Source organism: Chamaea fasciata, unplaced genomic scaffold (assembly GCF_029207755.1).
Source record: "Chamaea fasciata isolate MVZ Bird 193981 ecotype frontalis unplaced genomic scaffold, bChaFas1.0.hap1 SCAF_15, whole genome shotgun sequence".
Classification (NCBI taxonomy): Eukaryota; Metazoa; Chordata; class Aves; order Passeriformes; family Sylviidae; genus Chamaea; species Chamaea fasciata.
Window position 1 is genome coordinate 8,986,445 of NW_027094100.1, and position 26,442 is coordinate 9,012,886.

At 43.5% G+C, this 26,442-nt stretch overlaps 2 protein-coding genes across 5 annotated transcripts in view; one reads left to right on the top strand and one right to left on the bottom strand.

Annotated features, from left to right (window-relative positions):
- The window catches only part of CNOT6 (CCR4-NOT transcription complex subunit 6), a 32,965-nt gene extending 22,864 nt beyond the window's left edge, over positions 1–10,101 (top strand). For all 4 annotated transcript variants that reach the window (XM_066197525.1, XM_066197528.1, XM_066197526.1 and 1 more), the window contains exons 7-12: positions 692–849; positions 1,365–1,519; positions 2,493–2,647; positions 3,625–3,855; positions 5,135–5,337; positions 5,988–10,101. In XM_066197525.1, coding sequence (XP_066053622.1) covers positions 692–849; positions 1,365–1,519; positions 2,493–2,647; positions 3,625–3,855; positions 5,135–5,337; positions 5,988–6,200 — 1,115 coding nt within the window. In that variant the 3' untranslated portion in view covers positions 6,201–10,101. The remainder of the gene's footprint in view (positions 1–691; positions 850–1,364; positions 1,520–2,492; positions 2,648–3,624; positions 3,856–5,134; positions 5,338–5,987) is intronic.
- Positions 10,102–20,610: 10,509 nt separating this feature from the next.
- Positions 20,611–25,374, bottom strand: LOC136297440 (uncharacterized). Its single transcript, XM_066197342.1, has 2 exons — positions 25,292–25,374; positions 20,611–23,596 (listed from the first exon to the last, which is right to left on the bottom strand). The coding sequence occupies exon 2, from the start codon at positions 23,592–23,594 to the stop codon at positions 22,605–22,607; it is 990 nt and encodes a 329-aa protein (XP_066053439.1). The 5' UTR covers positions 23,595–23,596; positions 25,292–25,374; the 3' UTR covers positions 20,611–22,604.
- Between the last annotated feature and the right edge of the window lie 1,068 nt (positions 25,375–26,442).

A 26,442-nucleotide genomic window follows, 5' to 3' on the forward strand; every position in this document is an offset into this window, starting at 1 on the left:
ATTGTTGTACTACAAATTCCTTAAATGCTTTTTAAAAACTAACAAACCTAAAAACCCAACAAAACAGCCCCCCAAATCCATGCTGCTGGATTACCTGTCAAGTTGCCCCAGCCTGTGTCATTATTACTCCTGTTTCAAATTAATACAGAGAAGAGATACTTTTTGTCCTATGCTTTTTCAGGTGGAAATGGCTTTTTCAGGTGGAAATATTTGAGGGGTTAATTAGCCTACACTTTTTCTTTGTGGGAAAGGATCCTCAGCCTGCCTGTGGATCTGTTACAGTTTGTGGTGGCCATAATTAAGGTAGATTTTAAAGAATCTAATTGTAACTTGCAGGCCTTTGTGTAGCTGGCAAATACAAGTGTTCAAATACGCGTACTTTGTTTTGGGTTTTTTACAGTACAGCACCACTTACCATAAAACACATTTTTCTGCTCTTCACTGTGTTAACCGTATAAAGGGGGGTGTTTGTTTCCTAATTAAATGCTAGAAGACAGCTGCCATTAATCCAAACATGTAATTTGTCTCCCTAGAAGAGCTAACAATTTTTTTTAGCATAGATACACATGCTGTGTTTTGGTTGAAACAAATGAAGCGTGAATTGATAAATTCGCGGAAGACAAAAGTCAGGAACGTAATTGTATTTTTTTTTTTAATCTATTAGTGTGTAAGTAAAATTATTGTTCTGCAGCCTTGTTCTCTGTCATGTGTTACAACGTCCTCTGTGACAAATACGCCACACGGCAGCTGTATGGCTATTGTCCATCCTGGGCCTTGAACTGGGAATACAGAAAAAAAGCCATTATGCAGGAAATACTGAGCTGCAATGCTGACATCATAAGTCTGCAGGTAAATAAAAAAAAAAAATACACCATTATTTCTTTTCCTTTTCTATTCCCATGTGCTGGTTTCTTCACATTAAGTGTATTTATAGTAAACGGTCTGTTTTCAAAACCTTCTGCAAACAAAAGAAAAAGAAGTGATGTTTAGAACATTATTTGTGGCTTGACATCAAAAGAAGGCTCTCAGCCCCCGCAGTTGGAATGGGAACCAGCAGCCCCTGATCAAAGCAATGTTCGTGGGGGTGTCTTTGTGCCTGTGTGTGTATGTGGGGCTGTAATTGGCACATTTTCAAATAAGAGGCTTGAGATAATCATAACTCCAGGGATTACAGAAATACATTTATATTTTCTTAAAATAAGGATATTGCTCTTGAATTTGCATTCTCTGATGTACTTAATTCTTAGATTTTTTCCCCTTAAATCTAATTTGAAAGTGATTTACACTTCTGAAGAGTCTAAATAATATCTGTCTTCTATATTTTGCTAATAGAATGTTCATGCTGTGCTTCCTTAACTTTACAGGAGGTTGAAACAGAGCAGTACTACAGTTTTTTCCTGGTAGAATTGAAAGAACGTGGCTATAATGGATTCTTCAGTCCAAAATCTAGAGCTAGGACAATGTCAGAACAGGAAAGAAAACATGTTGATGGTTGTGCAATATTTTTCAAAACAGAAAAGTGAGTAATGTGGTTTGCTGAGCCTTCTGTTGTCTCTTACTGTCTCTTACATAATTTCTCAGGTTGGTCTGTAGTTCAAACAGTTGGGCTTTAACTGTCCTTTTGTAGCCAGGCAGGGTTTCATACAGAGCATTCCTACCCCTGGAAAGACTGGTTTATATGAGAGAGATCATTCTGTGTGAAACTAGCAATAAAAAAATTAACCTTGAACTGCGGAGTTGAATGAGATCTCAGTCTGTTTGAGCAGTGCTGGTTGGGAGTTCACTAAATTATCCTTCACTTGTTGAGTGTGGGTGTTCCAACCATTAGCTGATAATAAAAGAAAATGAAGGAAATAATGAAAAATGAAGCAGATTTTCTTGCCTTTTGGTTTTTTGAGTAAAGGAATTTATAATTCTCCAAATTGCTAAAATGAGGCCTCAGATGACATTAACTTTTTGATACATTAGCCTTTGGTAAAGCAAACGAGAAGGTATCACTGCACACTTCTGTAAAAAAAAAACCAACCCAGTCATTTAAGAGCTGCAGCACTTACTGGTTGTGTCATATTGCACTTGTACAACTTTGGATGTGATGGTAATAATGTCCCTTCCTGCTTCCATTCCTGTGTATCCACAAGTAAATGTAGGTGCCAGGTTTGCTACCTAGTGACTTGGAAAATTATTTAGTCCCTCTCTGTTGAATCTCAATATTTGAACTAGGAACAGATGCAGAGTAAGAAACAAGCATGACTTTTTAAAAATCTCTATCTCTCTTAACAAAATCTTTTAATTGCAACTAAGGGACTATAAACTACATGAAGATAGCTAGGAAAACTATCACTTGATTTCAATTTAGGATTTTATGAAATGATGTGACTGGCTGAGATTTTCACATCATAAATGTGTTTGAGCTTTAATTAAAAGGAGAGTTACTGATAACATTTCCAAGTGTATCTAGCCGCTGAAAAAATTTGCATATGTTTTTCTTTCAGATTTACTTTGGTTCAAAAGCATACTGTTGAGTTCAATCAACTAGCAATGGCAAATTCAGAAGGTTCAGAGGCAATGCTGAACAGAGTTATGACAAAAGATAACATTGGAGTCGCTGTTCTGCTAGAACTGCGAAAGGAATTGATAGAAATGTCATGTAAGTCCCATTTCATTTCTTTTTTAAGTAAGGTGGTATTTTGTAAATGAAAAAAAATTTCTCTTGTAATAAGCAGGAGAAACCAGGTTCTGCAGGTGAATTTGGCTTTGCAGTTCATATGTTCAGACAAATTTATTTCCAAAGAGGATTTTGGGGAAAAGTCATACTGCTTAAATGATGAGGTTGGGTTTTTTCCCCCCACTTGTATTTTTAAGGGAAAAAAAATATATATATAAAAACTTGAGTTTGAGTGATTTTGTTGTTTGGTTTTGGGGATTTTTTTCTTAAAATTATGTACAAGTACCAAAGAATCAGGTGGTGTTAGCTGTGTTTTTAGACCGTGTATCTCCATCATTTTAACTTATTTTCTTTACTGTCATGCTTATACAACCTGTTTGTTCTGCCCTGTCATTCTGAATTTAGGAAATGTAAATTGGCTTTATAAGTATCACAGTGGGAAGCTACTCAGCCTGTGTTATATTTATCCAAATGATATTTTGTTAATTCAGATTGTAGCAAACAAGCCTTTTAAGAAACACTTCCAGGAAGAGAGGTAACTTAAAATGTGGATAACTTAGAATTCAGAGCTTGCTGCCTAATAAGATATGAACAGAGCCTGTTTGCTATCATAGCCTGAGGAAAGCTGCTGTAATTTTTTAGAAAAACATTATTTGCCTGTAATTAAGATTGTCTGTTACTTACGTTAATTTTCAGTGAATACAAAAGCATTACATGTAACAAGATGGTCTGCAAGTGATCTTGAATATGAAATACCATTCCTAATGCTTTATATCAACTAAAACACTCATTAAATGTAAGAGGAGTTATCTGACCCTCTTCCTTCAAACTATATTAACGCTCTTGAAGTCATCCTGGTATTTTATTTTCTTGTTCCCTTAAGCATTTCGTTTAAATTTCTGTAATAGTGTTTTCTGTTGCTGACTGGTTTTAAATAAATAACTGATTTTAAATTTTAGCTGGAAAGCCACATCTTGGGATGGAAAAGCAGCTAGTTCTTGTAGCTAATGCACATATGCATTGGGACCCAGATTATTCTGATGTGAAGCTGGTTCAGACTATGATGTTCCTGTCCGAGGTAAAGAACATTATTGATAAAGCTTCTCGTAGTCTCAAACCTGGTGTTTCGGGAGAACTTGGAACCATTCCACTTGTACTGTGTGCAGATCTCAATTCTCTACCAGACTCTGGTAAGAGTTCTATTTCTTATTCTTTAGACTGTTTCAAGTGTGTAACAATTTTAAGTTTTTCAATTTAGAGAATGCATTGTTTGATAATATAAGCTCTAGGGGTGCTAAAGGAGGAGAAGGAGGAGAGAGAACTGTTCCCTTTGTGAGTGGCCTTATTGCCTGTGCTGTAATAGAGCTGTATCTGGTCTTTCAGAAGCATTTCTACTGTGGTTTTGTTTGCACCTTGTTCCTGTATTTTAAAATACCTTCCAAAAATAACTGGAAACATGAGTGTGTTGCTGATAATTTGGTTTTCCTAATTTTAAGTGTGAAAAGATAATTTTTTACCTTTAAATTTGCTACCATACAATAATTTTCTGTTGTGTTTTAGAACTTCTAAAATTCAATACATCCCCTTGAGAAGGGGACTTTCCAGAGCTGTTTACTAACTTGGAACTTTGTTTCTTGACTTGGTGTTCTTTTCTTGCACCTTTATAAAGTGCAAGAAAAGCACACATTCAGTGACTTCCGCCTTGTTTGCTCAGGTACCCAGTTGAAGTGCTGTACTCAAGAGCCGGCATTCCTTCTTAGTGCTGGTTGTACAATCTAATCATCTCCATTCCTGGTCCCCTTCCTTCTGGCTTCATCTTGGCAACTCTTAACATCTGTTAGGGTTTTAAGGAGCAGTTACTGCTCAGCAGTAATGGAAATGGGATTCTTTTTGATCCCAGAAGGCCAGTATCACTAGTGGTGATTGCAACGACCAGTTCATGTGTCTGGTTGCGTCTTCAGAACAACTTAACAGCTTCTTTTACCTTCCAGAACTTTAACACCGCTATTCTGAAATTGAGGCACAATCACTTTTCTCTGACACAAATCTAATCAATTTGGCTTTGCAGCGTCTTTACCTTCTTTTGAAGTACTGTTTCAGAAGTCGGCTTTTTTGCAACACTTCAGCTGAAGAACGTTGAATGGCAGGACTTGAGCATAAAAGCAGGAAGAGGCAGCCAGTAACTAGCACTGATAGAATTTTACTTCTGATTTTTTTCACCTTCCCCTTCCCAATCTATGCCTTATTATTTTTTCTAGTCAAAGTATGTCTCTTTGTTCTAGGTGACATTTGTTCTTGATACACATTGCCCTGCAGTGTTTTAAAAGAACTACTGTTGGTTGTACTGTGTATTGTTAAAGTTTTGGTTATATAAAGCCTAAAGTTGTGTGTCTGACTTCAAGTACCTACACACACTTATTTGCTGAATGTTTGCCTATACCTTCTTGTTTGTAATGTGTGTCCTCACAGGTGTTGTTGAGTACTTGAGCACTGGGGGAGTGGAAACAAACCACAAAGATTTTAAGGAACTGAGATACAATGAAAGTCTTACTAACTTCAGCTGTAATGGAAAAAATGGGACAACAAATGGAAGAATTACACATGGTTTCAAGTTGAAGAGTGCCTATGAGAATGGTCTAATGCCTTATACAAATTACACATTTGACTTCAAGGTAAGGACTTGCTTGTATTTTGGAGAAGTTTTCCATTTTCGAGTGTAACGAATGCGATTTGTTCTATGAAGTTGTTACGTAAGTAGCTAAGTTCACCAAGTTTATACTTAAAACATAGCAAACTAGAATGCCCAACACTTCAGTCTCCTAGAAACTATCTTATTCTTTTTAATAACTTGCAATAGCTTTGCAAGAGTTGGGATGCTCTTAACCTTCCCTGTAAACAGTGAGAGTTTGTATTTTGATACTCCAAGCTAAATGACAGGGCCACTTAAGCTGTCAAGTGCAAGGAAGTAATCCATGTTGCTCTGGCAAATTCTCAGTTCTCTGTTGCCCAGGGAAGACAAAGCTTGTTTTTTTCCTCTTCAAAATCACCGAAATCTGATTTGAAGCTCTGTAGGAGGTTGGAAATTGAAACCCACAAAAGCATAGCAGAAGTGATAAAGGGTGGCCTTTGCTTTGGTTTTCCTAATCTATAATTGAGCATCCCACTGGATATAGGAAGAAGAAATCTCCTAAATTGTGGTGTGCTATAGAGAAGGAATGGGATATTTCATTACTTGTAACACTGAGCTCACCTCTTGTTTGGAATAATAACTTCAGACAAGAATAAATACTAACAATAGTCTTTTTTCTCCCTTTTGTTTTAGGGTATTATTGATTACATCTTCTACTCTAAACCTCAGCTAAACATACTTGGCATTCTTGGACCTTTGGATCATCATTGGTTAATAGAGAACAATATAAGTGGTTGTCCACATCCACTCATCCCTTCTGACCACTTCTCACTTTTTGCACAACTGGAGCTTTTGCTGCCTTTCCTGCCTCCTGTAAATGGAATCCATCTCCCTGGCAGGAGGTAGTCAAATACATTTTAGAGGGCAACCTCAATCTAACTTGTACAATTGTAAAATCTGAATATAGAGGAGTGAGGTATGGCCAACAGGGATTTTTTTTTCTTAATAATCTTAATCTTAAATCTAATTATTTGCTAAAGACATAGTAAAAGCCAGGTGCTATCAACAGACACAATTCTGAGCCCAATATACTTTGTATACTGTTCCACAGCGATTGGTGCATTTGCGCCTTTCTTTAATACGTTACAATTAACCTTCCTGTTTCTTTTCTCCAACGTGACATTTTCATGCCTTGAAATAGGGAATTGTTATACAGTGTATTCTCTTTGCACAGTTATCTGTAGCACTACTTTTTTGAGGCCAGTAGGAACATCCACAGAACATTCTCCGTACTTCACTCCCTCCTTTTTCAGACTTGTTTGTAAAATATAGAATTTGAATTTAGCCTTTATTGATTGTATATGAACAACAGAAAACCTGATTTATGAGATTTTGTACTTTAAAAAAAAAAAAAGAAAAATCAGATTTGGAAAATGATTGTATTGTAAACTAAGGCTAAATTTTTATCTGTTTTCATGTGTTATAAAGGCCAGCGTGTAAAAGAGGTTGTCACAGGTTTTCTCTGCTAATGATTTGCACTGTTAGGGTTTTGTTAGCCCTTTTATACTACTTTTTATGTTCAATTGAGAACGTTGCTTTCAAAATCCAAACCTATAAAATCTTAGTATCTTACAGAGTTAACAAAATACATTCTATTTCTGATAAAAAAAGAGAGGCATAGAGTTCTTGCAGAACAGATAAGCTGAGCAGTGAATATAAGTAGACCTGTATGGATTAAAAGTTATTGCTGATGTGTACACACTCAGACATTTTTCTCATCTCTAACTTTTGAAGTAAAATCTAGGGATACTTGTGTACAGCTTCTTCATTTCTGTTTTAAATATTTGTCCTATCTCCACTGTGCCTGCTTAAATTTCTTCTCAACTAGCACTGCCTGTGCATGCAGAGAGATCCTGTGCATCCTCTTTTATTTTTTTAAATAATGTTAACACTTGTGAAAATTTTATGAAGATACTTTTGTATAAGCTGTGGCATCTTTTTTTCCTTTGTGAAGCATTGAATATCACATTTTGGAACATGTTCAGGTTATGGGTACACAGTTTCTAGCTTCTAATGCCCATGCACTGCTTCTTTCAGTGTCATTGCACAGTGCCGTTGTTCCCACTAAGAGTTACTATCATGTGGATTCTCTTTCATTTGTGTGTTCCTCAGTTTCTGAAAGTATAATTCCTTGAAGATAAAAACCTAGCCCTACATTTTCTATTAATGAAGCAGTGTAAAATAAATGCATCTTCAGTACAGGTCCCAAAGACAATTCTTCAGATCATATTTTAAAGTGACCAAGTCTTATTTTAAAGTGTCAAGCAAGACCGAAGTTATAGTGTACCCTCAGTGCCATTTGTGTCATGAAGCCAAGTATGTAACAGCTTACAAATTTAACTTGTCTATTTGTATCCTAAAAGGGAGAATTCATCATCTCCTTAGACTAATACAACTTGAATAATAAATATTAAAAAAAAAAAATAATGGAGATAGAGCTTGGTCTTAAACAGCTTTTGTTTCAGCTGCGGGCAGGGAAGCAAAAGGACACTGAGCATTAAGAGAAAACTTTCTAAATATTATGAGTTTTTTATATATAAGAGAATGAATTGGTAATAATGATTCAAAATTTATTATTATCCAAATTATTATTATTATCCAAATTATTGAAAAGTAGTCAGCACACAAATGTGCTCAAACCGTTCTGTTTTAAGCTCAAAGTAAAAATTGCGAACAGTTCGGATGTGTAAAATGTACATTTTAAAATTTCAATACAAGAAATTTTGATCTTGAATCCTTGTCTGGGACCTGATCTCTTGGGGTTATCTTGTTTTGGTTTTAGTTGTAAAAACACCAAACATGTCCAGTTTATAATCAGTACATTGAAATGCTGGTAGTATTGCTGTAGTAGATTTAATGCGTAGTGTTATTTTTTTTTCTGTTTGTTTTTTGGGGTTTTTTTGTAAAGTGTGAATAAAAGGTGTTTTACTCATGTTTCCTTAATGATGTCTTGGTAATGTACATCATGACAATTTCCAGAAATGATGAGCCAATTTAGCTTGTCAGACTAAGCAAACTATTTTTGTTTTCTGATATCTGGATTGTGTAAGGAGTCCAGAAAGCTTTACAGAAGGGGAAGGGAAGCACTTACTCATTTTGTATTTTTTTAGAGGGGGATAATTTACTTTAATAGATGCTGGAGCTTGAGTGCACTTGTTAGATTCTAAAGGTTTGAGCTTTATCCAGTATGTGTTCTCCTCTATTGCTTAGTCTTAAAAAATATTTGAATTTATGACAGCATGTGAAAATATGGCCCCTTGTGCTTTTGGAGACACAACTGTTCCTGCTTAGTCACCTTATGGTCTAAGGGTCCATTTGAATAACCGTTTCCTCCAGCTTTTATAGTAGTCCATCAGGTCCTGATTGAAAACCCTCTGAATCCATTGAAGACACTCCTTTGACTTCACTGGGTTTTAACTGGACTGCAGCTGTGACTCGGGGGCTGAAGGAAGGAAGGAGAAATGTTTTGAAAATAGGAAAAGACCAGATGGCACCAAAACAGAGCTGAGATAAACTTTGTCAAACAATCTTTCAAAGAAAATACATTCTTGTGTCAAACAAATCTAACTCAAAAGTCTCAATTTCCAGCTATAACATAGAATAAGGCAATAAACCGTGTCTTCACAAAATCAAAATGTTTGCTTCATAGTTTTTAACATGAAGTGGTTATTTGCAATATTTTTATTCGAGGTGGTTTTGGGTGTTGCCATAATGTACCTTCAGTGTTCTTGTTGTAAAAGCACATATAGCAAAAGTCACAGAACATCCTTGGGGTTGTAAGGATTTATTTAGGTAAGACCAGGCTTTTTTCGACTTAAAGTACACTCTGCCATATCTTGTCTAGTTTTATTTACATTTACCAAGAATTCTGGGTGTCAAAGTGTAAATTGAACTACATCTTTAACTAAAACAATTGTTTAGAGTACAAGACTAATACCACAAGTTACTGCTTTTAACATAACACAAGTGGGGGGGGAAGAGCATATAAATCGGTGTGTGTTGTAATTATTTTGTTCTTTTAGCAGCTTTAAATTAAAGGTAAATTTGTCTAGCATTTGACTGAACTGATTTTAAGAACATTGTGTGCATCTTTGGTGTAACTTCAGCAAATCTCTCAAGGTGGTTTTTTTTTTTTAATAGCAGGCTTAGAAAACAGCTTATGCTTTGCTTTTTCAACCATGCAAAACCTGTATGAAAGACAAAATAATTGCAACACCATTGTAGGGGAGGGGGAAAAAGAAAACTAATTACACTGTAAAACTTTGAAAAGTTCAGTTAACCGCTTCAGTAGCAACGCCTTTCTCATCCAGCCGGACACAGTATTTTTTAGTATGTTAACTGCTATTCTTTTCTTTTGGTTGCATAAATTTGTAACTCTTAAGTGTCTTGGTATGTTTAAGTAGTGTCTAAAATAGAATATCTTAGTCTTTATTCACAGTACTTCTGTATAATGTGTAATGCACTGGACTAACTCTTGTTTACCATTCATGTAACAAAAACCAGCACATTATCTGCACTAAGCTCAAAGAATGTTGCATTTGTCTATAGGCAGCTCTTCAATAAGATAAATGGGAAACTGAATATGGTCTGATGGTAAACAAGGGCTTTTACTGTTCTCTTCAGTGGAACTTTCTTCTTGGTCAAATTTTAACTAGTTAGTATTATATTTATATACAGGGTCTTCTTTTTCTTTACCAATGTATTTTCCTACTCATAGCTGACCAATAAATCCAGTATCTGTTTCAAACCTTCTTGAAGTCTAATTCATATTTTAATTTGATTTGTAAAGCTCTTCCTCAAGAGTTACAGCCAAAGTGAGTGAAGTATATGAATAGTATAATGAAAACATTAAGGAATTTGATAATCCCAGAAAGACCTGGCTGTTCTTCCTGTGGCTTTTGAGATCTGTGCACCAGAAATCTCCTCCAGTCAGTTGGGTTTGGATTGCAGAGTGAAGGCATGGTCAGAAATGCCTCCAGAGCTTGTAGAGAACCCTGTCCAGACCTACTCAGAGCTCAACCCCTTGTCTTCATAGCTGGCCATCCTCTGACGTTCCAGGTCAGTTTGTAAGGTCAGTTGTGTAGTGGAGGTTTTGTCTCAAGTCCTGTAGACCCCGCTCCTTCCTTCCTCTTACTGCTCTAGAAGCACAAAGTAGACTTGGGGTCTGACAGCAGGAAGGGATTCAAATACTCAATTAGCTATGGGTGGGAAACGAAGTGAAGACTTCTTCAACTTCTTTTTCAGGAATGAGATTTAGTTAACTCTTGTCGTTGCATTTTTGTACCTCGTTCTTTCCCTGCGGGTGCCTCTGTCTCAGGGTCTGTAACGGTGCAGCCTCACCACGTTTGGTGTGATGTTCCCATCACTGGAGCAGGAAACATCAGACACCTGAGCACACCTGTATGAGTGTGGAGCACTGAAGCACCCAATACCTCTCAGAGCCCACGTTGTGTATGTTGGTGCTGCTTTGCTATGAAATAAATGATCTAGTTCAGTGTTCCCACAAATGCCAGAGGCCCCAGGATGTTCAGCTTGTTTGTAGGTTTAAAACGTGCTCTCTTTAAGTCCCCAGCAGTGTGATGGCTCCCTTGCAGGTTTAGCAATGATTTCTCTCTGCTTTTGTCCCTTGGGTGAGATGTTTATTCCCATCACATTTGCAGGATTGCCACTAGATGGAGTGAGAAACACAGACTTCAGCTGCACGCAGCCCGAACCTGTTTCAGTGCCACGCACAAAGTGTGCCTTGTGGAATTATTCTGAAGAATATTCGCGGGAATTCAGGCAGAGGGCTGGACCTTTTCTAGTGGCAGCAGTTGGTTTGGTAACATCCATGCCAATTAATCCTGGTTTTATAAATCCAGCTGTCACGATGGGAGAGAGAAGGACCTACTTGGTCCTTGGTGACAGAATCACTAAGTAGGGCTTCCCTTGTTGCATTAACCTACTTAACGTCATGTTTTCAGCTAAGTACGGTTGTTACATGGTTCCAGATTGGAGTTTAAAAGCTCTTAAATAGTGTCTGCAAACCTGACATGCAAGTATGGGGAGAGCTGTTTATAGGGAAACTGCCAAAATTAACAGAGAGGCCAGTGTTCTGTCAGAAAGAAAACAGCATCTCTCCCTCAAAGGCAGAGGACTGAGTTGAGCCTCTGTCCTGTCATCCTCAGCCAGGTCAAAGAAATCTTGCCTTTGCTTAACGTGCAGTAAAATAACTGGAACTATTTTAATAGAATTGAGTACACAATCTCTCTGGACAAACTCTGGTTACTGGTCCCTCATACCCCATGTCCACTGGCTCTTCAGTGATAGAAAAGAAGTTGGATTTGGGCCTTCTAGGGAGAGAATCTCCCAAATCAAAGCAGTTGACAGTGTGGCTTGTCTTTTCTACTGGCACTACTGGTGAAGCAGAGGAACCTTAAAACCTGTGGAATTGAGCCCAAAGAGAAAAAGGTAAGTGGAAAGGACAAGACTATGCCAGGTAGATGAAGTGACCTCTTGGGAGAAGCCATACTTCACTAAAGGTGAGTGTTCTGGTTCTTTTCTTGCTTTTCATCCTCCTTTTCTAACCCAAAGGCAGTAATGGTTTACTCTCTAAATGTTTCCTTACTCTATATGGAAAGCAGTAAATCTAATTAAGCTATTTATAGGGATCTTCTGTACACTTGAATATTTTCTTATTCCAAAATAAGCCTAGTGTTCTCACAGATTATCAGTTTTTAAAAGTAGGACGGTACATTTTGGTTAAATCTCCCTAGTGCATCAGTGGAGAGTAGTGATTTATTCAAAAATGCTAGATGGTTACTGTAAAAACACACGCACTACAGAAAATAAAAACATACATACCCTTCCTTTTGGGCTTTAGTGACCGCCGAGATTTAAGTAACACATTGGTCACTTGATGAGGCTACACCTTTTGTTTTGTTTTGTTTCTAGTTTAAGTTTTCTCTGCAGTTTTCTGGTCTCTGGGAACATGCCAGGCTCCAGTGGCTTGTGAGAGTGCTTCATGGCGCTCTGTGGGGTGGTGGGATGCTCGGAACCAAGTCCTTGCCACACTTACGCCCTCACGTGCATCATGGGGGGCATGTGCTGCCAGCCGTGGAACAGCTGCTGAAAGGCTGAACAGGCTCAGAAAGATGAATTACAGGTCACTGTGCAAAGGAAATCAAATGGAGACAGTGAATATTTACCTTGGTTAATACCTCTGAAAACTGAGCCTCAGGGGGAACCTCATCCCACCGTGCAGCTCTCTGGAAGGAGGCTGTAGCCAGGTGGGGGTTGGTCTCTTCTCCTAGGTAACCGGCAACAGGACAAGAGGAAATGGTCTGTCAGGAAAAGTTTAGATTGGATATTGGATTTCCCTAGAATATTTCTCGTGGAAAGGGTTGCTAAGCATTGGAACAGGCTGCCCAGAGAACTGGTGGAGTGGCCATCCCTGGAGGGATTTAAAAGATGTTTAGCGGTGGTACCTGGGGATGTGGTGGGCTTGGCAGTGCTGGGTTAATGGTGGCCAGTTTTCCAGTGACTAAGAGCAACTATACACGCATTGCCCAGTGAGGCAAGATCAAATCAAACATGCTTTGCCTTCAACTGTTCTTCGATTTTCGGTTTCTGACTTCACAAATTTATGTGTTTTCATGTCCTTTCCAGTGTTTTAAGTTGGTGTGTGAGGCAGCTGAAAATTTTTAGTGCCTTAGCTGTTCTCTGAGAGGCTGTACCCCTGTGTAAGTGGGGCTATGCCTGTTAATGCTTGCAAGTAGTGAACTAGGAGTGTTTCTGCTGTAAAGTGAGGTAATAGACTGCAGGAAGGGTTGGGACTACCCTGTGTAACATTGTCTCCCTCGGGTGGAATCATTTATCCACAGACCAATGGGGGAGGAGGGAGATGAACAAAAGGTAGAAATTTGAGTCTTGGCCCAAAACAGCCATCAGGAAACTTTCCATTGACTCCACTGGGCTTTCACTGGGAAAACAGGAGTACAGAAAAATGAAGTTACCACATGTGCAGGTGGAACAGCCTGTCTTCCCTGGGACCTGTCCTAACCCCCAGGGCCCTGCAGGCACGAGGGCAGTGTCTGACCTGTGGCACCCAACACAGGATTCACATTCCACTGAACAGAGTTTGCATTTTTGCTGGGTCCCGTGCCAAGTCTCTGGCGTGGCTGTACAATTTAATTAAGCTTTCAATTTGATGGTGTGAAAACTACACTTTCAACTTGTTGCAACATCCTCAGGAGTCAGTCAGCCTTTCCCTTACATTTGTCTGTGTATTACTCATGTCCTGCAGGAACTGGTGAAATGAATAAAGAGAAAGAACCACCTGGCACAGCAACACATGCTCCTCTTTTACCTCTGTGATTCTTTGCTTGACCTGGAAAATCTGGGGGGTTTATAGATAGATAGATAGATAGATAGATAGATAGATAGATATAGATATATATATAGTATATAGTATATATATGTATGTATATATTTTTCTTATATGTTTGGCTAATCCTATGAATCTTCATCCCCTAAGTAGGAATGATTCCCATTCTACAGAAAGCAGAAATAATTCCAAAAGCCAGCAGCTAGCTGAAGGTCCTGGGTGTCTGGGTGGTGGAGCAGGTCACACCTGCAGTCCCCAGCTTGGACTCTGGAATTGGTTCTGCTCCCTCTTGTCCTGCGAGTGAGAATCTCATCCCATGAGCTGAGGGACTTTAGCAAGGGTACAACTGCTCTGCATTCAAGCAGATCAAATGGTCTGAGGAGGGTACAGAGCCATGGCCTTGTCCTCCCTGGAGCTCCTCTCCACAGCAGGGTGAGCAATGTGTCTTCAGTCTGTCAGGGGGGTTGGTTCCCTCCTGTCCCCAAGGAAAAGGAATGCGTGTGCTGCAGGGCTTTGTTTTCACAGGGATTTTAAAAGTAATGTACTGCTGGCCGGGAACACTCTGTACAAGGTTCTGAGAGCAGTGACTTCTTAAACACATCTGCAAAGGTTCTGACCCATGAGTCTGTGTTGTCTGTTGAAGTACAATGGAGCTGAGAGACCTTGGGAGCCCGTGTGGGTCAGGATGTGAATGCTTGTACCGGGAGCAGTAAAATCCAAGAGTCCAACTGTTTCATTGTGGTCCAATCAAAAACACTTCCCTAAAAAAACCCAAATGTGTGACAAACCACGATGTAAATGTGATGCTTGATGCCTTCTGATGAGAAAGGAAGGATTCTAATAAAGGTTAATTACAATGGCCCGGGCAAAGATTCCCAGAGAAGCTGTGGCTGCTCCATCCCTGGAAATACTCAAGGTCAGGCTGGATGGGGTTTGGAGAAAGCTGGTCTAGTGGAAGGTGGCATGGCAGGGGGTTGGAATGAAATGATCTTTAAGGCCCAAACCATTCTATGATATTATGAAAGTTTTGAACACAAGGGACATCACAAATTTTGCCAAGCCTAATGAGGTGATGTTTAAATGCTGACATGTTTTCCTTTCTAGCCTGTATCCTTTGCAATGGAATGTAGGAAGGAGACTTCTTCTTTGGGTGCAGAATCCAAAGATTTCCGCTGCCTGTCTGAGATCACCAGGTAATTTTTTGTTGCCAGCATTAGCCTCAGCAAGGCTTTTCTCTCAGAATCCTGTTGTTGAAGACAGTGAGATGTAATGAAGTGAACCGATGTGCTCAGAGCAGCTGCACTGCCCTTGCTGTCACATGCAGTGCCTTGTGCCTGCTAGCCAATTGTGCCAGGAGCACTTTTACGTGTCAGAAAAATGTGCAGGGATTATGGATGTTTGTCAGCATCTTTCTACTGAAAAATAAAATCTAGTATAAGGTTATACTGGATGCCCCAACCTCCACCTTTTACCTCCATGGCAAGTCCCACTTTGGAGCAGCTGGTGCAGAATCTGCCAACCTGGAGAGTGAACTCTGTTCTAAAACCCTGAGGATTTTGCTCTTCTTTTTCCTTGTTGCAAGACCCAATCTCTTCTTCTCTCTTTGGTGGTGGAAGCCATCACTCCTATTATCCTCCAACACTTCCCTGTAATACCACTGTTGGCTTCTGGATCCAGCTATTTACCCCACATGTTTTTCTGGTTAACACGATTGTAGTTATACAATTAATTCAGTTCATTACGCTTAGTAAGTTTCAGGGTGGAGACACAAGCAGCTCATTTGCAGCCAGTTTATTGTGCAGTTCATTCCCTTCTTGAGAAATTGTTGATCTGAAGCTTAGAGACAGCAAAGGAAGAAAACTTTCATTTTCTGCCTCTAAAAAGATGAGGGGAGGGTTTTGCTGAGCACCGTGGCATGGATTCATTGTCACTTTGGCCTTGAGGACTTCCTAAGCAGGCAGTGCTTTATTATTCCAAGGGAAGAGAAGACACTTTGCAATAGATCCTGCTATTTGCTTGTTGCTATAAAAAGACTGGGAAAGGGAGGTGGGGAGGAATCTGTTCTAAACCCAGCTGGTACCAGCTCAGCCCTTCAGGGAAGCACAACACTGAATTTCTCTTGTATTTCTTTGACCCAGTTAGCATTGCACAAACGTTCCTGATCACAGGACTGTCTAATCCTCTCTTGAATCCTGCTGCATTTTATCTTGTTGACATCCTGCAGCAATTAATTCCAGGAGCTGACCCTGCGCAGCAAAAACACTGTGTTGTTTTCTGTCTGTGTTCCCTTGTTCCGGCAAACCAGGTTTGAGCAGAGGCAGCATGGAGGGTCAACACCGAATTTGGCATCTGAGGCAGGGATGTCACCATCCCTGGAGGTCTGGGGATGCCTCACACCCCAGCACACCTGAAGGAAAGCTGAACATTGACTGAGCAGCTCAAATGTCACCACAGCCTGCCTGTGCTTTGTGTCACCTTGTAGCGCCTGAAGGAGCAGGTGTAGTGATGTTTAGGAGAGGGCTGGGACTGAACCAGGCTGGGAGCAGCAGCAGAGTCCCAGCTGCAGCCACTCTGGCCCATCCCTATCAGCTCTTCTGGGCAGGAGCAAGAACTCACCTGCAATATTTGTACCACCAAACCCTTCTCACCAGCAGACAGTGCCAGTTGTTAGACACCCATCTGTCCTAAACTGGAGTCTGGAGTAGGACTTGGATGGTTTTGGATTCAAAACTGGGCATGATCAGGCCTGTGCTTGTATTTGCATAAAATAAACAATTATGCTTTTACTGTTCTCCACAGCTGGCTCTGTGAGCAAGGACCATGCTCAGGTTCCTTTGGCCTTTGTGCAAATCAGCCTCAGCCTGAAGCTCCCAGCTCATCCCACGAATGAGGCTGCAATGGCTTGTAGGCTCAGCCAGTCAGGGGTGGCCACTCGGGGCATTTACACAGCCCCCAGCTCAACAGGGCCTGGTGGGAGGCTGCCACTGCTAAACAACCGTGAAGGGCATTTGTGAGCCAAAACAATTTATTCTGAGCAGTTTTTGATGCTTCTGTAGCATGACCTGAGGGGGAATGCGAAGAACATCTGGAGCAAATTTGGTATTTCTTGTGTAATTGTTTTGGAGCCCGGACACTTGAGATGTGGCATCTCCCTGCTCTGAAGCTGAGCTAGTGGAGCTCACCCAGGGCTCATTGAGTCAGTTGGAAAGACAAAAAAAACCATAAAACAATTCACGTTGGAAAAGCCCTCTAAGATCGCTGACTTCAGCACGGCACTGCTAAACCCTGTTCCCAAGTGCCACACCTACCTGTTTTTGGACCACTTCCAGGGACAGTGATTCCACCATTTCCCCTGGCAGCCTGTTCCAGGGCTTGACAACCCATCCAGAATTTTTTCCCAATACCCGATCTAAACCTCTCCTAGCACAACTTGAGGCCATTTCCTCTGGTCCTGCCACTTGTTACCTGGGAGGAGAGACCAACACCCACCTGGCTACAGCCTCCTTTCAGAGAGTTTAAGAGAGCAGCCCAGCACCTCTGGTATAAACCATTTTCTCTCCCACATTCTCGCCGTCCAGGAAAAAATAACAAAACATTCAGCTAAGCACAGCTGACTTGCAAATGTCACATTGTGCTGCCAGATGAGATGTGGCAGTGTCCCTGCTGGCTCCTCCTGCTCTCACCACGTGTGACCACCCGCTCTGCAGGGCAGGGATTTGCTGGTCCTGAGGGACAAAGCCACTGCAGGTGTGTGAGGCACAGGCAGATAAAGCCTTGTGGTTTACACACAGGTTTTGCTAAGCTCACAGCAGGCTGATGGGCTTTCAGCTAGGTTAATTTAAAAGCAAAGATGAGAAACAGTTGATACAAAGCTAAATACACACAAATAAATAAACTAATAATTTGGTTTTCCTCATCAGCTGCTATTAGAAATCCGTGCTTTAAATGCAGCAGAAAATTATTCCCATTACAAGCCCATTTCAAAGCACTTAAAGGCTCCCTTTGATTTAAATGGCATTTGGTCAAACTTCATGGAGCAACAAGCTGGTATTCTAAAAATGCCCAGTTTTTCTACAGCTCTTTGCAACAGTCCTAGGAAGCATTGCCTCCAGGACCACTAATTCCAGGAAGGCTGCAATTACCAGGAACAGTATCTCTCTATTTACACAACATGTATTTTGCATCAGCTCTAGCTCGTGTCAAGCAAATTAGATCATACTTGACAATCCCTGAGCATGGGGAAAGGCCACAGGCCCATGATGTGGCACTTCAGGGGTCATCCCTGCTGTCAACTGTGCCCCACATAAGTGATGCCAGCCACAAAAACACGTGTGGGCCCTGGTGAGCAAAGCAGAGAGCTGTGCCTGAACGTTCTGGCTCTTCAAACACAAGCAGCAAAGCTTTCAGCCATCATTTCAGAGCTCTCTTCTGCCCATGGTTACAACTGCAAATGGAAAACACAAAACACTTTGCCAATAATCACGTTGCTGATGGTTCAGTCAAGGTTTCATTCAAAGCCAAGGGATTCCTGCTTATCACTAAATGCGGTTTAACTTCATTCTGCACCATGACAAATGAAGTTAGTCTGCACTTAGGAAGTCTGAAAGTTAATTAAAATATGCCCTCAATGAGGAATTAGGCCCAAATGCAGGCACTTCAGGCAGGAGGAAAGCCTGAAGCACCACCCACAGAGCCCCTGCTTTCAGCTGAGACATCCTGGTTTTGCCTTGGTCTCAGGTCTGATCTCTTTAAAAGGTGTGAGCTTTAAGGTTTCCTTGGAGCTTTAAGAGTTAGGTTTTCTTCTGAAATCAAAAATAATCCTAACTTCAAAGTTAAAGACCTTTCTAGAAACTGATTTTGCTAACCTTGCTCATACCCCTCCAGCATCTCCCTCCGATCTGCTCCCCTTGCCTCTCGCATGACAATCCCTGGCTGAGAGAGCCCCATTCGTGTCGTATCCCTGTCTGCACTGGCTCAGATTTTGGGTTGTTTATCAACATCTCTCTTGCTGGCTGTCTGTGTGGGAACAGAAAGGCCCCTCCCGGGTGGGTGAGGCTCCCTGTGCTGGAGCAGCTTCTGAGCAGCTCCTGCACTGCACAGGTCTGATCACCAGAGACAGGCTTGTGGAGCCGTTGCTTCCTCATCTTTGGTTTCAGCTGATGGGTGCGTTTGTCATCTAAAAGACAAGAATCCGAGGAAAGAGTGGGACAGTTTTCTTTCTGCCTTGCCATCTCTGGTTTGTAAATTCTGGTCATGATTTTCTGTGTCCAAATGCATTTACCGTTTGCAGCAGGAAGAGCCTGCATGATCATGCAAGCAAAATTGCCATGTTAGCTCACAGTTTGCTTGTGAACTGGATGTGAAGTCTGAGACTGAAAGCTGCCAGTGGGATTTGGATACCAATTCCCCATTCAAATTAATCCAAATCCCTTTGGCAGTTCCAATGATCTCAATAAATGAGATTTTTCTGCCGGTGACTTCAAATGCAGAGCCTGCCATGAGATTGGCCATGGAAGCAGCACGACTTTTATCTCACTCTGTGACCTACATTCCTCAGTAAGGTTTTCTTTCTTGTCTGGTAGCACTTCTGAACAGGCAGCAACTTCTACAGGCTTACCCCGACCAGCGATTCCTCAGGGGCTGTTCTGCAGAGAGGGAAAGAGGCCCTGGTGTGCACCCATGGCGTGAACAGGGAGAAAAGTGCTGTATAACTACAGGCCACATTATCCCACCCAACAGCATCCAATTTTTTTTCCTTTAGTAGGACTGCAGGCTCCCTCAGCACCTGGGGGGCAGAGAGGTTGTGACAGGGGTGTGACCCCCATCCCCTCCCCTCCCCAAGCTGCCCCAATCCCCATCCCCTCCCTGAACCCGCCCAAGGCACATCCGCAGGAGGTGGGAGATGCTGTATAGCTGCAGAACTGCCTCATCCAGGGAACTGGTGCATATTTAATTAGGCAGTGATTTCACAAGGACCAATATGGTAACTTCCAACAGAATTGATGGTGGAGAAGGTGAGGACTGCGCTTTTCAAAACAGGATTTAAGTGAACCTGGATAGAAACAACTTTCCTTACCTGCTGCCTCCATCTTGCATTAAACCAGCATTTCTTTTCTTACCTGTCAGAACTTCTACTGCACAGCTGCAATTCCTCAGCCTGGGGCTCCTGGCCCTGCCACCCAGCATCCCTCTCCTGCTGGGAGCTGCCCTGCTCACACCCTGGCACCACAAACCCCACATTTCCCTCCTCCCTCCCCTGCCTTGCCACTTCTATGACCCTAATTTGCTCATATCTCTTTGCCCGCATCTTTGCTGCATCCCAGCAGCTTTGGCTCCTCTTGCAAAACCCAGCTGCTTGAGCAGAATCTCAGTTTTCACTAAAGAAAAAGTATTCTGCAGAAAGAGGCAGTTCACTCCAAAACTTCTTTGCTCCAAACCCAACTCCAATCTTCGGGTGCTCCACGGGCACATAACAGCTACTGCTGAGCAAACCTGGACCTGACACTGTGTTTTTAAATGCCCCCAGCCCTGAGCCCAACCCTGCCACCTCCCCAGCCCCCACAACCTGCTCCCAGCCCTACATTAGAGGAGTTGGAGGCTTCTCCCAGTGTGTCCTGGGTTGTAGCTCTCATCTGCTGCTGTGCCTCTTTGCTCTGGAGAGAAAAGGTGACGGGTTTCAGGGGTGTAGGGACTTGCAGGATTATGTGGCAGCTGAGAAGGAATCCCAGTCCTGGGCAGCAGCTGCTGAAGGGTGAGGTGTGAAGGCCTTTGGTGACCTGGTAGAATGAGAAGGTGTTTGAATGGCAAGTCACAGCCCATGTGCTGTAGATCAGCCCAGAGCTAAAAATAATCCCCTGTGGAAGGCAGAATGGAAACAACAACTGGATGGAAAGATTTTATTTGTTTCCTCTGTCAAAAGCAGTGATACATGCAGTTGGCACAAGACTTGTTAGGCATTAGAGTCATAAATATTCACATGGAGAGAAATTTAAAGGACAGCAGAGCAGTGAGGACAAGCATCACTTGAACCCCAGCATTTTCCTGAGAAGGGAGGGACAGGCGTGGAGGAGGCAGAGCAGGCTGGGACCTCCTGGATTCAAATTTCTCCATCAGCTTTAATGAATGCTGGAGCCACCTTCACTTCTGTACTTGCTGTGTGGTTAGTTCAAAAACAGAGCTGAGAAGCAGCTCAGCTCCATAGCACTAATGAGTTTCAACTGAAGAAAAAAATATTTGAGGTAAGAGATGTGAGGATGAGAAGCTCAAACACTCTCACCTTTTGATCCTTTGAGCATATTTACACTCGTGTTGGTACTGAGTAGAAGTTGCTTTTTCATTTAATCTGCTTGAGGGTGGTTTGGAAATCACTTGTGAGCATTTTTATAATTGCAGCTTTCCAATGCTGTTTCTCATCTTAGCTGCTGTTGAGCAAACAGCCTGGTCCCTCTGCTCTCTTCTGTGCCAAAACATTTATTCCTAGTAGTAGTAATAATTAGGCTGGTATTGCTGTGCAGTTTTCCCAGCTACATCTCCTGACTGGCTATGGAGAGTGTGGCACCAGACACAGGTGGGTGAGGTTGCTCTGACTGCAGGAGAAAGTGCCAATGGCAGCTTCTCTGATGGAGAAGTCTTTGTGTGGCAGCGAGGGGTGGCCTGAGCACGTGCCCACTACCCCATGCCAGGACCTCCCAGCCTTTGTGGGAATGTTTCTCGTCCTACAGACATCCCATGTAGCAATACCATCAACATGAATAGTTTGTATATGCTGTGTGCAGGATGGTTGGAACATGCACGTTTGTTTTTTTCTATGTTTCAGTCTCGCAGCACGAAGCAAAGCTCAGTCAACATCATCAGCACGGTCAGGTAGGGGAGAATACAGAAGCACAGGTATGAAGGGAAACACAAGTTACTATTTTACATTCAGGTTCTATGAGCACCAGCTCAGCACCCCTAGGCTGCCCCTCAGCCAAGGCTGCTCTTCTGAGCCTGCAGAGCTCTGTGTGCTCTCCTGGGGCTCCTGCACCTGAGCAGCAAATCCTGCGGGTGCCCGTGGTGTGCAGCCTGGCTGTGACAGTGCAGAGTCCAACATGATGCCTTTTTCTTTACAGCTGGCTCCACGACAGCCACAGCACTGCCATGGCAATGCCCACCAGGGCTCCTAGCTCTCCTCCTGACAGGGGTAAGTCCAGGAGTAAGGGGAACAGAGTTGTGCCAGGGTAAGCACCAGGGAAATCCCCACCCAAGGAGTTGCAATATTCTCCACGTTGCTCTCCAAAAAATCCTCATAAAAGACTTCTTATGACTTCTAAGAAATATTTCTTTATGCTACCGCTCTAATGGATGACCTCTCCAGTGGGATCCTGGTGCAGAGGCAGGGATCTATGATGGGTCTCCCAGTAACTGTGTGTGTCAGAGAGAGTGCATTTCGTACTGTCCAAGCCTTGGGCAAAGGGTTTCTTTTTTGAATAACTGTTCCCAAGTGCCAGCAACATCTGGCTGCTTGGCATTGGCTGGAAAGCACTGGTATTTCAGGAAAGCACTGGTATAACAGTGTTCCCACTTCTTCTCCAGCACAGATGGGATTTGTGTTCTCTCCAGCTCTCTCCAGCTTTTTTTCATGTTCAGGGCAGTTCTAGGCTGTAGGTGGGAGGAGATGCTTTATGAACTGTTGCATTTCCAAAATGAGAACTGATTGCTGTTTCCTTAGCAGATGAGACTCTGAATTGTCCCTTTGCCCACGGATGAGGGATATGATGGATCACAAGAGTCTGCCTGACTCGCATGCATGTTCAAGCCATGTTTTCTGTGTGAGGACTCCAGGGAGAGCTGCTAGAGCACAGGGTGGTTATATCTTGTGAATAAAATTACTCTAAGCAGCTACTTCTTCACACTTCAGCAATGGCTGGGAGCAAACAAGCTTTTATCTTTGCTTCTTTCCAGATGCATCTGTGCTCTGAAATCCAGTTATGGATGGTGGCTTTTTTAGGTACCTGAAAAGACTCGAAGTATCTCTGCTTAGTCGGGACATCACCCATGACATTTTTGTCACAGTGAGAAGTTTCTCTTCCTTCTTTTTCACCAACGCCTGCTGTATTGAACAAATTCTGCCTTCTTGCAGAGCAGGGCAGGGCTGGGTTTCCTACAACCTTCCCTCTGGCTGAGGGTGCCAATAGCCCTTCAGCGTTAATGATCATAGGGCCACTTTCTTTCTGACTGTGGTTATTCCCTAAAACTGTTCCCTCATCCCTTCTGAGATACCTCAGCTCTGAGTATACTGCTTCTTTCTGAACTGGTCTTGGGGAGGGAAGCCTTGGAAAACTGAACACTCGTGGAAAACTGGTTTTCCCTGTGTTTTTTTCTTCCAGGTTTGTGCGATGAAGGTCGTCATTTGGGTCAGAAGAATTGCACTGTGAGTAACCAGTGCTGGCACTTTCACCATGGGAAGAAGCCTTGGAGGAGCAAAGATTTCCTGTATTGGTGTAAATTTGTTCCAGGGGGTTCTCTCTGGACCAAAAGTCGGTTTCTGCAGGTGGGACTTTTCCCAGTGGCACCACATTCGAGATGAAATTGGTCAATTTACATTTTGACCTTTCCTGCTGTGTCCCCACAAGCGGTGGAGAACCTGACACATCTTCAAGGGTCTTCGGGGTCTTTCTGTCCTGACCCTTACGTCTGCTTTCCAGAAGGGCTGGGAAGGTGGGCCTGGCAAGGTGGCAGATGGATTGGATGTAGTCATCACTGGAGTACAAGTCCGGGCTGGCTGCAGCACTTCCAGCACGCTTTGGGTTGCTGCTTGGATCCTCCATCGCTTCCTCGTGGGTTTCCCGTATGGTTGGGAGAGGCTTTGAAAGGCTCAGTCTGATCCGGGGTGCCATGGCTGCAAAGAACAGAGCAGACATGATCAGTGTGAGGAAACTTGCTGTGGCAAAGAAATCCTGGGCTTGTTTCTACCTGAGCCACCTGACGTCTTCTTGTGGTAAACACGGCTGGTAACAAAAACTGCATTTTATAAGTTTGCTCACAGTACTTTTATATCCATGGCTTCATAAAGAGCTCCATAAATGTACCAGAAAAGCCACATCATTAAATGTGGCAGTAAATAGAAGGTTCATTAAGGAGATCAGCAATGGTGCTCCCTCCTGAAGCAATGCAAGGGAGCACAGCTGGCGAGGTGTAGGGCAAGGGCATGAGCTTGTCTCACTGCCCTTGCTGGAGCAGCAAAGCACAAACTACTCTCCTTATTTAACGCTCCATGTCTGTTCACTGTGACATGGTTCTGACCTCACCCTTAGTCCAAGCAGGCAGGAGCTGAGCCCAACAGGAGAGGAGCTGCCCTTCCCCTGTGAGGAGCACCACCTAAATAAAGCAACATTACAGTGGTCTCTTCTAGAAGCTGTAGGTGAGACTGTACCGGGTCACTTTGGTCCATAGCTCATAAATGTAGTTACAGAGAAGTAGGTCTTCCCCTGAGTGCTTACATAGGGTCAAAGGGATTTAATTCACGTCCTTTATGTTCAAATAGTCATCCTCAACTCTTTTTAGGATGAATTTCCATCAAGCTGCTCCCATTACTCAGTTAAATATATTGAATTACAAATATTTCAGCGTATTTTGTGCTGCAGTGTTTTCTAACTGTAGAGATTTTGATTTTTTTTTCTCTAAACACTACCCCCTGTGCTTTGCTTATCTTCCCTTCTGGCAGAAATGACCACATAGCCTGGATTATTATCTTTTTTCTTTTTTTTTTTTTTTTACTGCTTCCCCCAGTGAAATTTGTATGTGACTAATCTGCAGACACAATATAGCTTTGTTGTGTGATTAAACACAAAAGTGCCTTGCTGGCTATTTTAATGCCTTGCTTGTCATTCTGGCTTTGTTGAACCTCCCTGCAAAGCTGCAGCTCACACACGGAGCACAGATGAGCAGCTCCAGCCCAGGGCAGAGCTCTCTGGGTGCCCATCCCTCCCCAGGCTGCTGCTGGCCCTCTCTGGTTTTTCTCAGGTGCTACTGGTAAAGCCAGCCAAACGGGGATTTGCTGACCTGACAGCAGGAGATGCTTGGTTTAGACCTTAGGGCCTTTTTATTAGCCTTTTTCCTGCCCGCTCTGTTTCTCTCATGTCTTCAAGCCTTAAAGAAAGGGCTTGTTCCTCCCTTCCCTCCCTGCCAGCCCTTGCCTGAGCTCGGCAGTGTCACTCTAGGCCCGGCAGTGACAGCGGCCGGATGCTCCTGGCAAGGGGCGCGGGCATGTCGTGTTAAATCACGATAGCGCTAATCAGTAACTAAGTCCTGCCAACACGCCCTTCCCCCGGAAGGAAATTAAATTACCTATTTGCAGTAAAACTCTTCCCATGATGGGATGGGTCAGGTCCCGCCCGGATGCGCTCCCCTTCGCCCCGGGCACCGCGCTGGCGTGGCCGGGGTCACCTCCCCGCCACCTGCGGCCCCCGGGGAGCGGCACCCGCTGCCCTGCAGCTTCCCTTCCACCACGCCTTGAGCATCACTGGCTGCCAGCACCCCGGATATTCCTGGCGACCCCCAGCACACAGCCCCTGGCCAGACCCCCTCCCCTTACCTGAGGGGTGCGGCCACGGGCGGCTGTCGTCTCCCCTGGCTGCGCGGCTCTGCCCCGCTCCCTGCTCCCTGTTTCCAGCACGGGAGATGTGCTAACACTAACCCATGCGCCAGCTCCCTGCCTCAGTCAGCTGATCCCGCTGCCTGTTTTGTTGCTGTTGCTAAATATATCCCCTGGCTGCCTGCCCTGCCCGAGCCGCAGCCGGCGGGCGCCGAGGCACCGGGGCAGCCCGCGGGCACGGGCCGGGCTGCGCCCCCCAGCCCCGGCCATCACATCCCTGCGGCCCATCCACGGCCTGCCGACGATTCCCCGGCTGGAAGGGACTGCGGGGCCGGGGCCGTGGCGAGGGAGGGCGAGGGCTGCCTGTGCTCCAGGCTGGCGTGGGAAAACAGGAGCCCTAGTTCCTTCGTGCTTTATTGCTGGAAGGGAAATCCATGGGGTTTGGGGCTTATTTGGGGCTTCTCTGCCTTATTTTGTGAACAAATTTGTGCTGGTTTGCCCAAGAGGCAGTGAGGGTTTGCAGCTTCGTTGGTGCTGCTCTCTGCTCTCCTCTGTCCCTGCTCCCATCCTGCTCTGAGCCGAGCATTGCTGGGCTGAGCTGTACATCCTGGACTGAGCTGTACACCCCGGGATTGAGCTGTACAGCCCTGAATTGAGCTGTACAGCCCTGGACTGAGCTGTATACCCCTGGATTGAGCTGTACATCCCCGCATTAGGCCCTACATCCTGGGCCAAGCTGTACATCCCTAGGCTAAACTGTATCTCCCTGGGCTGAGCTCTACATCTCTGGAGTTGTACCTCCCAGGATTGAGTTGAACATCCCTGGATTGAGCCGTGCATGCCTGGGCTGGGCTGTACATCCATGTTGCTGTGGAGGCACAGCAGCAGCCAGCCCTGCCACGGCACCTCCCAGGGCTCTGCTCCAACAACCCCCCTCTCCCACTGCTCCCAGTATCATCCCTGTTTTTGTTTCTCTCAGACCACACAAGGGCATTACAGCAAATTGGTTTGCCAGGAGGACTGGCAGCATCCAACCTTGTGGGTCCCTGGGCAGCGGGGATTTGCCTTAGTTTCCTGCTTAATTAACATGCTGCCAGCCGATTGCAATCCCGGAGTAGCCTCAGCGTCCCTCTCACAGCCTCTCTTGCAGC